Genomic DNA, 15,149 nt, shown 5'->3' on the forward strand with positions numbered 1-15,149 from the left:
TATATATATATATATTTAAAAATACTACCAGTAGTGAGTGTTGATCAAGCTGACTGCAGCCGTGGGGGCAACCAAGCCCATGCCAGGAGTGGGGCCGGTGTCGGTTGGACGAATGGATGAAGTCTCAGTTGGATGATGGTCCATGTTTCAGAGCCCAGAGCTGGCCAGGTGTCCCCAGTGAGGGTCTGCTCTGCCAGAAAATCTTGTAGAAAAAGTTTTGCATGCAGGAGAGCCTTCGTTTTGGGTAAAAAGTAAGTCCTTTTAACATCACAGAGACATAAAGGGGCGTTGCAAACCACCTCCCAGAGCAGCCAATTGATGCTGCTCATTTCAGTTTTTCACCTGGCACATCCAATAACCAGTGATGTTTTCTATCATTTCAGACCAATTTTAGTTTAATCAGGCTGTTTTTCTTTCTGTGCATTCTAACAGCCAATAGCACTTACCAATGCTAACTTTCTCAGGATGTTTTCCTCCTTTTCCAGACTTCTTTTTCACGTTCCCAGATGATAACTTGTTGTTACAGTTCCTTGTTTTTGCACTTATCAGTGGTATCTAGGGTTGTTCCTGTGTTCTCAGTACCCAGCTGCACTCCTCAAGGATACTTGTGGTTCTCAGGCCCAGTTCCCAGGCTAGAAGACATTTTCTCTGTCTGTATTTGAGCAGAGGTTGTCTTTCTGTGAAATATTTTCCACTTTATAGCCAGGTCACCTGTATGGCTGCTCCCATCACCAGCCTCAAATGATACCTCTCAGCAAAGAAGTGATCAGCTGCAGGGATCACTGCAGAATTTCCCTGTGAGAAAATACCTTTTGTGTAGCTACTATAGCTTTTGGGAACAGATCAAAAGCAACTGCACTAGCTTTAGCTTCTCCTTCCATGTGTATTTGGGCTAAACACTGCATACCATCACATTTCTGCTCTGGAGATGATGCTCTAAAGAAGAACTCTGCAGTCGGAGCCTTGCTTGGGCTTCCCCCTCTTCTCTGTACTGGCCAGCCTCCACCTGCAGCCCCGCATCATCACAGCCTGACTGCAGGTAACATGGGCTTAGGAGACAAGGTTCAGAGGACAGGAGTCACACAGAAGCAAAGAACCAAGACTGAGGACAAAGACAAACCAGACATGCAGGCAGGGTCACCATTCCCAGCCTGCAAGCACCTTCCAAAAGAGAGGAAAACCTGAGGATGGAGCAGGGACTGGGCTGAGTTTTAATTTGCTGCAGTGTTCCAACACGAAGCTGTACTTGTCACTGCAGCACAGACTGACCAAGAACCAAGAGAGCGATCACAAACAAACCAAGCATCCAGCCTGTCTAGCCCACAGTCCAGTTACCAGCCTTCCAAAGCAGACCATTTCCCCGAGTCAGTGACCTCCAAAACTCAAGATGTGGAAACAAACTTCCTCTGGATGTTTCACATTCCTTTGGTCTTGTTCCCTAAATGCAATGTTTATGTCGCTTGCTAAAAAAATCCACAGCAACAGGCTTTCCAAGTACATTTAAAGGGAAGTGATTCAGTTATTTTTCTGGGATGAAGCCTTAAATACTTTTTCAACTATAATATGGCCTGGTTAATGAAGCAATGCTGATACTGTGCTGCAAAAATCAAACTTTTGAGGACAAATATTTTAATTCACCTGGCTTTAGCTCGGTGCTGGGTTTATCAAGATTTTGCAAGCATTTTAAGTCTGAGTAAAGCACTGTACTCATGCAGCCAGGCTGATAAAAATGCCCAGCCTCTCTTGACAGAACACTCCCCTTGCTAGACTGAGATAACCCCAACCCCAGACAGAGTGAACTTTACATACAACTATCAAAAGCTACGTAACTGTTCCTTAATGGTTCCAGCTTGTGCTGGTCTCTCCTGCAGCCCTGGCTCTGCTGCTCAGAAATAGCAGCAAGCGCGCCTTCTTTCTGCTGTGAGCACTAACAACACTTGAGTACAGTCTTACTTCACTGTGAAAAGTGTGAAATCCTTGCAGTCTCCTATAAACCATCCTCCAGGATCAGAGTTTCATATAAATGCCTGCCTCCCAGATAACACACACCCCGTGATAACCCAGTAATTTAAACGTAGCCTTAGCCTTTACCCCAGACTCAATCAGATAATGAACTGCAAGACTTTCAGCTTGATATATTATGATGCAAATGAGTTTTGTGAATTGTGACCTAGTTCCCATGTTAGGAACAGCCGGGACCAACAGCAGGAACTATGCGATGAATGTGCACAGCAGGGGCAAGCAAGGAAATTGACATTTGTTCTTAATTGGAAATGGATTTTTAATCACTTCCAGGTGCCTCAAGGAAAGTGCACACACTTGTTTACTATAATCATTCTGACAGAAGAATGCATATAGGAGGTAACACGGGCTTGTTTTACTAATTGAAATGTCTGTGACCTCAAGTGTCAGATGAGGCACCAGAATACAGCCCTTTCTGGATGATTTCCAGAGCTCACAACCAAGTGCTGTGAAATGATGTTTCTCCGTCTGAATCTGCTTCAAACAACTTGTTTTGTAAGGAAAATTAGTCCTAGATATCTTCTATCCTTTAAAAGTGACTGGAGATTAGATCACATCAATCTCTCCAAACCCAGTTGGTGTTTTTTCCAGCTGGAGGCCTGATAAAGCAGCTCTCAGCAGACCCTGCTTGGGGATTTAGCTGTGTAGATGTCAGCCACCCACTTCACAGGATTCAGCAGTTAGTGGGAAGTACTGAACTCACAAAAAACCTGCTGCTGTTGTGAGCTTGCAACACAGAGTGCTGAACTCCAGTCAAAGGCTGCGTTCTGGTTAACTCTCCTTTAAATGATGCATCAGAAAGGGTGTGATTTGTTGAACGCCGGACAGATGATGATTTTAAGGCTGTCTAGAGAGTTTGTGTCACTAGACACTATCGGGCATAAAGAGTTAGGGCGTCAACTACTCCGAAAAATAGAGTCTCAGCTCCCTCTGGTGGTAAAACGTTATTTTCTACAAAACGGTTTGGGTGAGAAAGTTGTTTCTGCTCCGAGCCTCAAGGCCGTGAGACAGTAAACAAATCCCAAGCCCTCCTCCTTTCACTTCCAAGTTGATGTGAAGTCTCCTGGATCTCCGACTGCTGCAAGGCAGCTGCACAACACAACACACCCCACCTGCAGAAAGCAGCCAGGAAAGCCTTCACCTTTCCTTGATGGGAGTTCTCCCCATGTAAATTACAGTACATAAGACTCACAAACAAATGATAACCTCAAGAAAAACAAGTCACAACCCTCCAGTAAATCCTAATATTCTCCCCACAGTAGCCAATTTTAAGCCCCTCCACAAAGGGGAATGGAAGCATGGTCCCAGGGAATGTGTGCAGTGCTAGAAGGTGAGCTGTCACCCCCCAGACTCCTAGAGAGCCAGGAATCCTTGCAGCTGTACATCTCTGAAGTCTTGCTGCTGACAGAGCACAAAATCACCAATTCAAGCAGCAGAATACACACCCCTCCAACCCCAGCCTGTGTACCTTGGTCTTAGACATGCTGCACAGATTACTCCAGTGGAAATTCAAGGGAATTTCCAACCATACATACACTAGATTTAAGGATATTCAATCCTTTCTTATCAACACCAATCACAGAGTGAGTGAGTAAGAAGTAGAAATACCTTGTGAAGACTGATAAGCAGTTCCTGGAAGTATTCCAGCTATTGTCTCAAAGCCTCAATAAACCAAATGTCTGGTTTTGATTTTCATTAGAGGAATCAATAGCTCCACTGTAATGAAGCAGACACCTGTTAGTTGCTCTAACAAATTCCTTGTAGCTCTTTAAAGAGAATCATGGGTAAATCCTGCAGTCACCAACACACCAGAAACTTATCATCATGGGGTTCTGAAAACACTATTTCACACTGCCACAGAAGACAAACAGACCCAATGAGAGCAAAATGGTAGCAAAAGTGTTTATTACCACATTATTCAGTTTCACAGTGTGAGATTAAGATCCGTATTTGCTCCTTGGAAACAACAGAGCTGAGTAAGCTTGTGAGAGCAGGGCAGCAGGTCAGGTCTGCAGGTGAAGTTTCTTTGAGAACAGCAAAACGCTGTTAACACAGCCAGAAGGAGTTTGAGGATGAGGAGGAGAAACAAAAGCAACAGCAAAACAAGTACCCTTGGAGTGTTTCAAGCAAGGATTTTTTTCACCAGAGAAAAGATATTAAGGCTAAAAACTGGGCATGAAGTTTTGTTTTGTACATTCAAATATTAATAAAACAACCATGGCATGTGCAACTTGTGCAATTTAGTTAGTAACACTGTTCTCCAAAAGGGCAGTTTTCTAATGGCTGGAGTGTATATGTATTTAATTGGAAGTCTCCTGACAACTGCTGCTCCACCAGCTTTGCTTTGCTTTTTGACTGGAAGTGGTTTGCTCTCAGTCTTCTGCATGAATACCAAGCCTGCTAACATAGCTCTCCCAAGCTGCCTTCCTGTACTTCTCTGCTTCCTGAAGACGGTCTGAAGCTGACAAGATGCCACGTCCCACGATAATGATATCTGAACCTTTCTCACTAATGACTTCCTTGGGGCTTCGGTACTTCTGCCCAAGGTTATCACCTGAAATAGAAACAGCAGTCTTTTAGTTTGTGCAAAACTGTATCTACTAAAAAGCTTCAAGGAGGTGCTGGAGCAGAGAACAGGTATGCTGTTGCAGGTTTTGCCCTAACAATCCACAAAAGTAACCCAGAACTGTGTCTCCAACTAACGAACCCCCTGTTACACAGATCAAGTTTGACAGATAACACCCTCCTTCCTTCTTTGTGATTTACCAATCACAACAGATGGAATAGTTGCACAAAGAGGCACTGATCAGGATTACTGAAATAAGCCTTACCCTTCTCAGAATAGGCAAGACCCCCAAACGCTGACGTAAAGGCTTGTGGCTTCACTTCAGGTCTCGTAAGAAACCTGTACTGCAGAGAAGCACATCTCCCTTACCTGGCTCAGTGAGAACTTGTTTAGTGAATATAAGGCTCCCAATCTGTTGATACCACGTCTGTATCAGTATCCATGTCACAGTCATAGTTCTGTAGTTGTTAAAAATCTCTTTTTCTACTCCTACTGAGCAGTTGTAGATCTACCCTGACACTTACCTGAAGACCTTTCACATGTTTTAAGGACTGTGCTCTATGGTATGTGCAAACGTCAGCACACGAAGAAAGCTGCACAGCTTGCTGGTTGCCTCTCAGAGCTACTAGCAAAAGGATCAGCATACCCAGAAATACAGAGGCAGCCCATAATGGCAAACACAGATACCTCCCACCAGAGAATCAGCAACCCCTTCAGAAGTCATTTTTTCACCCAAGGCTGGATCACTTATTGTAAGGCTAAGTATTTCAGAAAAAAAAGTTACCTTCTGCTTGCAGCTGCACGCCCGGGGTTAAGTGAAGAAATTCTGGTTTATTACTAACTCTAGATCCAGATATGAATCCAAAAACAAAATCTGAGTTGTCTTCAGCCATCTGTACCTGACAAAGGTCAGTAAACAGTTACAAGCAATGCATCTAAAGTTAAGTTCAACTAGCAATCTGTTTCTCATTCACCCTTTCACACGCTAAGCTGCACAAGGCAGGGATATGAAACCCTGTTCTTGCTTTACCAGTGTAGTTACCCAGAGCTGACACCCCTCCCCAATCCAGGGATGAACATGAACATTAGATTTCTATGCAATGAATTAACTTAAACTATGGAGAAATTTATTGCTTAAGAGGTAAAAAAAAAAGGGGGGGGACACATTAGTAAACTTGGCATGTTTGCTAGAATCCAGTGTGAACTCTGACCACCTTACATCACTGCCTACAGCTGCAACCTTTAAACTCCACACTGCCAGATTTCTGAGTCTCCACAGGAGGGGAAAAAACCCCAAACCCTGTAACAGTTATAGTTAGAGCTGGGGAGACTCCTGGCAGTGCAGATATTAGAAAAAGCACAGAGCCTCCTTGCCACAACGTTTTACAAACTTTTAACCAGAAACAAGACTGCCTACTTACTGCAGCTTTGGTGTATTCACCCGTCGCAAGGGACCCTTGGGAGCTCATCTCAGCAACCAGGAGACAGCCACGCTGGAGAGGAAGACCTACTTCCTTCAGACCTTTCACAACTCCAGAGCCTGGAACTACATGGGCATTAACGATGTCTGACCAGGATGCGATTTTGAAGACGCCACCTGAGAACACAGATAGGAACACACAGGCAAAGTGTTATCAGAAATGTAGTGGACTGGAAACACGAGTTGAACAAAGCTGGCTGCATGCTAAATCAGTCCCATTTTAAAAGACAGTTTTACTACTGAAGCTTGACAGTTACAAGTTCAGTCTCATCAGACAGTCCTGACAGCTAACTGCAAAGCATAATCTCTCAGTCCTACTTTTCACAAACACTTCTTAGTGTCTCGCCTTTAATATTCACTGAGGCATTTATGGAAGCCTACAAATCCCCTGGCACAGGTGCTACCTTTTAATACAGCATGCAGATCATAAGGGACAAATGGATCACAAAAAACCCTCAGTTTTACAGTTGCAGATGCAGTACCAAGTGAAAGGTGTAACAAGCACACAAGCACACGATAGCAGGCTCCCCTAAGGAGCCACGCTGCATTTTCTCACAGCAAAAACTACTCAAGGTACTTACTGAGCACAACCATAGATTCATAAAAAGATCAGGGGAGGTCCTGCCCTCTCAGCAGGGTTAACTTCAAAGCTAGATCAGGTTGCTCAGGGCCTCATCCCCTCGAGTCTTCTCCAAGGCTTGGAGATGCCACTATCTCTCCTGGCATCCTGTGCCAGTGCTGCAGCTACACATGCCAGCAGCAAAGTTACAGTGAATCGAGGCTGATGATAATCACCTTCATATTGATGTTTCACAGTGTTCCCAATGTCTGCAAATTTCCTGTCTTCAAAAATCAGGAACTCGTGTCGATCCGCAAGCACTCTCAACTCCTTCACCACCTCTTGGGTGAAGTCATCCAGGATATCTATGTGAGTCTTCAGGACACAAATGCTGGGGCCCAGGCTAGCAGCTAACTGCAGCAGCTCTTTGGAGCTAGTGACATCAGCAGAAAGGCACAAGTTTGTCTGCTTCCTTTCCATAAGTGAGAGGAGCCTGGCTGCAATTGGGTGCACCCCTGGCAGCTTGGCACGGGTGCTGAAGCTCAGCTCCTTACACAGTCTCTTCAGGGGAGCGGGGCCATTCTGAGCCACGGGTTCAAACATATTTTCCTGAATGAATTTCTTCACCCTTTCAGCCATCTCTGCAGTCACTTCTCCCTCCTGCTGAAGAATCTCCATCACCCCAGACAACGTGCAGACGGAGTGCAGGCGAATTCCACGCTCCTCTAACCTGGCCTTCCCACCCTGCTCCCTGTCCAGCAGCACCACGGCATCGGTGACTTTCAACCCTTCTTTCTGAAGCACTTCTGCAGTTTCCAGGACGCTGGAGCCACTCGTCACCACATCTTCAATGATCAAGCACGTTTCTCCTGGATTAATGGCACCTTCCACCAGCCGCTTGGTACCTTAAAGATAAAAGGCAAAGCACCAAATGAAGAAAAGTTCACAAGACCCAAAACCCCCTCAAGTATCACAACTTTAACTCTCTATGCTAAAATAAAGATCGTGTCTGTCCCACATAGAAGCATACACCACAGCATATGCTGAAGCCAAATGGAACTGGACTTGAAAAGAATGGGAATTTCACATTCACTGGCAGTATGGAGAAGTAATTTGGTTATTACTTGACACCAGTTACAGTTCTTACCACAGTGAATAAAATACTTCCTTATGCTTCCAGAAGTTATGTTCCATTAACAAAAAGGGACATATTGCTAACTACACTGATTTAACTCTTTGTATGACTCCACAAGTTTGTTATTGCCATGAATCAAAATGCTCAAAATTACAAAACTATTTTCTCCACTTATTTAAAACATCTTTAAAGCAGCGAAGTTATGGCACTCCTTAGCATATTTCCTATTAACCACCGACACTACTCAATGCTTGATATGCCTGTTTGAACAATGAGAAGAAGTAAAGCCCTCAGGTGCCTTTGCCCTAACCAACAACAGATATATGTCCATGAGAAGCAAACAAAGGATGCCTAACCTGACCAGGCAACAGTGAGCAGCAGGTGAACATTATGCTCCTAGAGAAGGAGCCCACGTTCAGCTTTGCAACCTATGTGACACCAAAGTACAACATCTAAACACCTTTTAAATACTCCAGGGATGGTGACTCCATCAGTTCCCTGGACAGCCTGTTCCAATGCTTGATTGCCCTTTCATTCTCCTTGCAGGTAGCTGTAGAGAGTGAGAAGGTTTCCCCTCAGCCTCCTTTTCCCTCCACTAAAAAGCCCCGGTTCCCTCAGCTGTTCCTCACAGGACTTGTGCTCCAAACCCTTCACTAGCTTCATTACCCTTCTCTGGAGATGCTCTAACATCTCAATCTCCTTCCTGAAGTGAGGGGCCCAAAACTGCACACACTACCCAAGGTGCAGCCTCACCAGAGCTGCGTACAATGGAACAATCACTTCCCTACTCCTGCTGGTCACACCATTCCTGACACAGGCCAGGATGCTGTTGGCCTTCTTGGTCCCCTGGTCACACTAGGGGCTCACCTTCAGCTGGCTGCTCACTAACACCCCCAGGGCCTTCTCCTCCAGGCAGCTCTCCAGCCACTCTGCCCCATTGCCTGGGGTTACCGTGACCAAAGTGCAGCACATAACAAGTGAACCACAAACAGACCAAAGCCATTTCACAAACTAGACCACAGGTAGGCACAAGCTCTCAGTTTGAAGGTTTTACCGTAGTCTTTTGCTTCCTTCCTCCGTATAAGCATGGGAACCTGGTTTTCAGAGCAGATGATGGTGGCCAGGGGCAGTGCCGTGTAAGGGACGCCGCACACGCAGTCGTACTCGAGTCCCGCTCCTGCGGCCGTCTGGAACAGGAGACCTGCAACCTGCCAAGGGAACACCGCGGGTTTCCGAGGGCCGGAGGGACCGTGGCTGAGCGCGCCCGGCTCCCAGGCGCGATAAGCGGGCTCTCCGCGCCGCCCCGCAGCGAGCCGGCAGCCCCACGGCCCTGCCCGGCGGGCTCCTGGAGTGGCCCCAGCGGCACCCCCGGGGCTCCCCCCGCCCGCCCTTCACGCACAAGAGAGCCCGCGCCCCGCCAGCCGGGGAGATACCCGCCACCTGCGTGGCGCAGGCAGACGCCGCCCGGCCCGGCCTCCCGCCCCCCGGGGACGCCCCCGCACCTGCCGGAGGAGCGGCGGGCGGGAGGCGAGGCCGCGCAGGTCGATGTACACGGGGGAGGCCTGGCCACTCTTCAGCACGAAGCTGCCGAAGCGCAGAGCGCCCGCCTCACGCAGCGTCCGCGCCGCCGCCGCTACCACGCACCCCTCAACCGCCATCCCTGCCGCGCGGCGCCCACAGATGACGGAGCGGCGCCGGGACGGGCGGGGTGCGCCTGCGCGGGGAGGGAGGACAGCGCGGGGCCGGTCCCCGAAACACCCGGCCCCGCAGGGCGGAGCTCAGTTCCCCGCGGCGTGAGGCACCGCCCGCGCCCCGGGGGTCTGTCACTCACGACATGCGGGGCGCTCGGGCCTCTCTCCGGCCCCCCGCCGCAGGAAATGTGGGGGAATGAGGCTTTTGCACAGCGTAGGACAAGGCTGATAGTCTTCTGTACTGACCTGAGGAGTAAAAGACTCAAACCGCCTCAGCCAGGAGCATTTACCAAAGATTTAAGTGGTCTTAGGGGGAAACCGAGGCCCAAAGCTGAGTCTTGCAGGTAGAAGGAAGATAAAGGACAATTGTTAATCAAGATATGGGACAAGATAAGGGAGAACACAGCTCAGCTGCCTGGCAGTAAGATAAAGGCAAGCTGGAGAGACCCCATCTGGCCCCAGTGGGCCCAGGCAATGCAAAGGTACACAACAGCTAAGGGCTATGTAAGATGAACATCAGTAACTGAGAACGATACTGCATTTTGCTCACTGAGCTCAGGAGTATTATTTTCTTCACCAGGGGGGGAAGCAGGAACCTGTCACACATGCAGTGCGTGTTACATTATGTACTGTTGTGAAGAAGGCACCTAAGCTGAGGTGCCTTCCTGTAATCCTTGGAAGTACCTAATTCATTGGTAAACAAGAGGCATTTTGGGCAGGAATAGGGTATAAAATGCTGAAAACTCTGACTGCAGGTGTGCCCACCGTGCAGGACATTCGCTCTTGCAAGAACATATAATAAGTTGCTGCTTCACTAGTACATCGAGTCCTTTCTTAGCACCATTAGCATTTCTGACACCCCTCCCACCTTGGCAGCATCTTCACCCAGGGAAGCAGGAGTGGCTGCTGCAGGGCAGGTTTGGTTTGGCTCTCAGGGTGACTCCCCACGGCTGCTTGGGCTCCATGTTGGCACATGCAAGGCTGCAAGTTGGCTGGAGTGACAGCACCTTGCTCTGGTTCCCTGTGAACACCCCTCCTGAAAGGATGAGCCCGAACCATCAACGGTCAGCCATCGGCGAGCTCTGAGTCTGCAAGGCCTCAAAAAGATCGCCGTACGTGTGAAATAAGACTCACCTGGTCTCTGAACAACTGTATTTAATCAAAAAAGCCCAGAAACCATGTCATTAGTATACTCTATTTATAGGAATGCAAGGACAGAAGATGTACAGTTTGAAGCTACATCTGTAGATGATCATATATACTGCAGTATAGTAATAACAACATGGGACAGCAAGTAATCACCTCACAACAGTACACATGAGGGGTTAGACTTACAAAGGAAATATTTACAAACCTTTACAAAACAACATTGTGTGCATACAAAATGAAATCCGCAAGAAAACTGAAGATACATTTAAGGCAGACCAGCAATACACTGAAATAATTAAGGCTGTGGAATTACTTTGCACCTTGAAAATGCTGAGCTGTTAGCAATACTGTTTCTTTTTTCCTCCTTCACTTGATTGTTGCGAAGATTGAAAAGCATCAACACATTCCAACTGTTTGCTCTCATCCCAGTAGTAAAACTGAGAGTTAAGGGGTTGGTTGATTTTTTTTTTTTTTTTGCACTTTCTATTGCATTTGCCTTCCAAAGGTTATCAGCAAATTGGCTTCAGTGGCAGAGCAACGCTGAACAGTTTGGTAGAAAGAGAAGTAAAAGCACCAGCATCAGAAGTTGGACATGAAGGTGAAATATGGCTTGAGTAGAGAAGATGTTGGTTTTTCACTAGCTCCATAACGAAGACTACAGTTACAGCGAATATTCAGCATCCTGACGCTATGGTAACACTCACCACTATACAGATCCCAGAACAAGAATTCATCACTTGATGGCAGTGTGCAGTCAGCCAAGTAAAGTGGGATTTTAATTTGTTTTCCTTGGGAAAGCACCATTTTCTGATGGGACATGAAGGAATGAGCTGGAAAATAAATCCCAGCCCCGTGTTAGAGGAGAATCTACCTCTGCAGTGCAAGGACCAGACACAAACCCAGGTGGTTAGCCCCTGTGCATGTCAGTTACCTGTAAGATCTTTGTGGTACAGACTAGCTTTTACATCTGCCTCAGATGTTTGTAGTATCCCAGGTCACTCAGTGCAGCCCCCTCATTGCAAGGGTGCTGGAATTCGGTTATATGTACTCAGGTCATAATGTATGGCTCTGCATTTAGCCTCAGTTCACAGTATTCATAACAAAGACCTAGCAGCATCCTTGGAAAAGCTAATAAACTCCAGAGAAGCAAAAGAGTTTGTACAGGTCAGTTGAGGGCACAGTCTTTGTCTCAGCTTTAACTTATTTCAGAAGTAAAATGGTTTTAAAGATGTTACTGAAAACCAATAGTAAATGAAATTAAAAGGGCAGTAAGACTGAACAAGACTCGTTGGTACAAGTATGAAGAGAGAAATTTTGTAACTTTTAAAGCCTGAATTGCTTTAAAATAATAAAAGTCTAAGAGCCCGGACTGGCTGTGTGTCACCCCTGCAGTATCATGTGTAGGGGGCTTGGCAACTTGGTGGGGACGTGGGGATCACCCACAGGGCAGCAAGTGCTGCGGCCACCGGATGGGAGCTGGCAGCGCCACAGGGGCGGTCAGGGTTCCTCTCCAGGGCTGAGCGAAACGGCCTGGCCCCGCTGCTCCAAGCAGAGCAGAGAGAGTAGAGTTAGTTTCTTACTCCCACACAAATGCACTAAATGTGATCGTCTTAAATAACAAGAGCTGTGTGTCCCTGTGCCCTCCCAGCTCTGCTTCACCTCGCTGCTGCCTTCCTGCAGGCCCGTCACCCAGCACAGCGCGCGGGTGATGCTGTCAGCCAGGTGTACTTTGATGTCACCGCAGGGCAAGAGCACCATGAGGACACCTGGAGTTGGTGGCTGTGTAGGGCCACTCTTCACAGCGCTTGTGCTGCTCTGTTGCCAGTATTACTGTTGGTTGTTCCAGCTGGTCTGAAGCTCCACAGAAGCCAGAGGGTGCAGCTGCCATGACACCTTCGCTTGGCTGTCTTAGGAACACCCTGAGTGGTGAAGCTGTGGGTGGAAATCTTCCCCTCGGAGTCCTCTGCTCTCTGGGGACCTCTGTAAAGGCCTAATGGAGCTTTATATGAAACGATATTTCCCCATGTTTGTTCCAGTACTTCATGGACAAAAAATCCAGTAGTGGGAGAATGCTGCAAAGGGGATTGGCTGTGGTGCCCCGCACTCAGTGGGCTCACTCCAGGCCTATTTACTCAACTTCTGTGATCTGTTTAAACCAGAGTTACAACAGGGCTGCAGGACCTGTTGGATCTGTGGAGTTTGGCTGAAAAAGCCCTCGAGAGAGCAAGGTGAGAATACTTCCTCTGTATCATATGGCAGCGTTTCATGTCAAATTCATATTATTCAGGCAAAAGAAATCTTTAAGATAAAAATGCAAGGATGGTTCATAATCACAACCCTATCTGGAAGTAGTAATGGCCTCCAGTTTTCCCAAATGGGCTGCAAGAAGAGCAGTGCCCAGGAAAAGGCCTTTTCTAACATGAATACAGAGAAAAGAGCTGTAGCAGAAAGCAACCCCATGACATTCAAAAGTCTTCAGAGCTCAGCACCTCCAGCTCTCCCTTGAAGAAGGATCTCTTTTGAATCTAAGCACCAATACCTAAATGTGTATCCTCATTTGGCTTTTTTGTCTGCTATTTCATAGCAAGTGGAGGCTTCAATATTCCCTTAAACCACCCAGCTGCTTTCCCTGTGCATCCAGAGCCTCTGCTGTGGCAGTGTGAGATGTGAATGCAGGAGGTGGCAAAATAAAATGCTAAATAACTTCAGATTTCATGTGATACATGAGGATTTGTTTGTGTTAATGCCAAGCAGAAAGACTGTAGCTTAAACTGTACCTAATAAAAGCGGTGGGTTTTATAAACGACACCTCCATAAACATCTTTTTAAGGGCAGCACAATCACAGCACAAAGAGCCAGCTTCGACAACAAGATGAAGAACAAACAGTCCTGTAGCAAGAAAGTACCTGAGGCTGATGCTAATTAAAGTACCCCTTGGTCAACGGTCTCTGGAGAAGTTTCAGTTGCTAAGAAATCGCTTTGCGCTCTTGCTCAGGACAGAGTCTGGTCTTTGTCTAAGAGGTGCTGCTGAGCTGCTTAGAAAACCGGCTGCTGCACTGCAGAGTGACACTGAGACAGGTTTACCTGATCCAGAAGTTTTAGCCTTCTGTGAACACTGTCTCTGTCAAACCTTTCCACGACTTCCCCTGTTTTAGATCTCTCTCCATCAGCGACACTGCCTTGTATGCTGCTTCTGGCTCTGCTCAGGCACCTAGGCTCACCCTTCTGACTGGCCCCCGGACCTCAACAGCTGTTCTGTATCGTGCGCACGCCGTGCTGAATGATGGGGGTTTGGCTGTGCCTCCTTTCCCTCCACTAGCAAAATCCTAACTGCTCCAGTGTGCTGACAGAGCAAGCACAAAGAGAAGGGCCAAGTCTCCGACCTGCCCTGAAACTAAGCTTGGCAGTGGGGCAAAAAAAGGGCTGTCAGAGCCCTGAGAGTTTAACAGTACTTGCAGAGTATCTCCACCACCTGCTGGCAGAGACAGCTTTGGCTCCTGCAGATGTATGGCAGGCTCACAGTGCAGTGACCAGGATGGTGAACACAATGTGACTCTGGCTGTTACAAGAGAGTTTTTACTGAGCACACATGGTCAGATCGAGCCCTTTTCCGTAGGAAAACCTTTGGTAACAACTCACGCTTCCCACTGCAGGCACAGCAATGGCACTCAGCACTGAGACAAAGTCCTCACATGCCGGGGAGGTGGTGGGGGGGGAGAAATGAAATCTCTTTGATCATCACTCTCAAAGCTGTAGATGGGGAAGCCCCAGCCAGGGAGCGGTTTCCCCTCCCAGTCCCACTGCTAGAGAGCAAGATTTGGCCAGCCCACAAACTGCTGATTTGCCACTGCGGACTCCCTGCATTGGATATACTTAAGGCTGGCTCCATCACTGTAACATCAATATGATGATGTCGTAACTTGGCTTGCAAGAGAGAAATGTTTTAATTGTGAATATTTCTTATTTTATTACAAATTAGGCTTTGGACATAAAAATATCCTCACGAATGCTTTGGTGATGAGGTGCTAAGGGCAGCTGAGGGATATTTACAGGTTTGGAAATGAAACGAACGACTTACTTTCAACACTGAAAACAACTTTCAAGCTGTAAGCACAAGGATGAACTCACCACTCCTACTGCACTCTGAAAGGCTTAGATGGACTTTGGGCCAAGCAATTCTGAAGCTAGAAATGGAACAGGATCCTTTATATATATATATTTATATATATGATACAATATATGTATAACTGAAAACCTGTGATAGAAAAAATTGTCATTGTCATCATCATCTAGTTTACAGATACTGCAAAAATTGGACACAGCCTTTTCTCAATGCACAGGTTTTGCAAAAGATTTCTGTACAGTGTTTATAAAATGCTTTTAAAAAAAAAAACACAAACCCCATCGTAGTCCCATTGTGCTTTGTCAAAACCAGCTGTATTCTTCAACAAATTCATTGCCTTAATCATAGCTCCGGAAGGTTGACTTGTTGACTTGCATGTTGACTTGACACAGCAGAAAGCCCGAGGATTAACAGGGGATTTTGG

At 46.9% G+C, this 15,149-nt stretch overlaps 1 protein-coding gene across 1 annotated transcript; it reads right to left on the reverse strand.

Annotated features, from left to right (window-relative positions):
• Positions 1-3,918: 3,918 nt before the first annotated feature.
• On the reverse strand, positions 3,919-9,387 carry UMPS (uridine monophosphate synthetase). Its single transcript, XM_084264951.1, has 6 exons — positions 9,265-9,387; positions 8,817-8,970; positions 6,864-7,532; positions 6,010-6,185; positions 5,373-5,487; positions 3,919-4,576 (listed from the first exon to the last, which is right to left on the reverse strand). Exons 2-6 carry the CDS (start codon positions 8,848-8,850, stop codon positions 4,395-4,397), a joined length of 1,176 nt encoding a protein of 391 aa, XP_084121077.1. The 5' UTR covers positions 8,851-8,970; positions 9,265-9,387; the 3' UTR covers positions 3,919-4,394.
• Between the last annotated feature and the right edge of the window lie 5,762 nt (positions 9,388-15,149).

Source organism: Gallinula chloropus, assembly GCF_964237585.1.
Source record: "Gallinula chloropus genome assembly, chromosome: 5".
Taxonomy (NCBI): Eukaryota; Metazoa; Chordata; class Aves; order Gruiformes; family Rallidae; genus Gallinula; species Gallinula chloropus.

Excerpts from the sequence above, each read along its gene's own strand:
- UMPS (XM_084264951.1), bottom strand. The coding sequence starts at position 8,850 with ATGCTTATACGGAGGAAGGAAGCAAAAGACTACG. Across the intron at positions 5,488-6,009 it reads GTGAATACACCAAAGCTGCA|GTACAGATGGCTGAAGACAA; the intron begins GTAAGTAGGCAG and ends GACCTTTGTCAG. Across the intron at positions 4,577-5,372 it reads CGTGCAGCTGCAAGCAGAAG|GTGATAACCTTGGGCAGAAG; the intron begins GTAACTTTTTTT and ends TTTCTATTTCAG.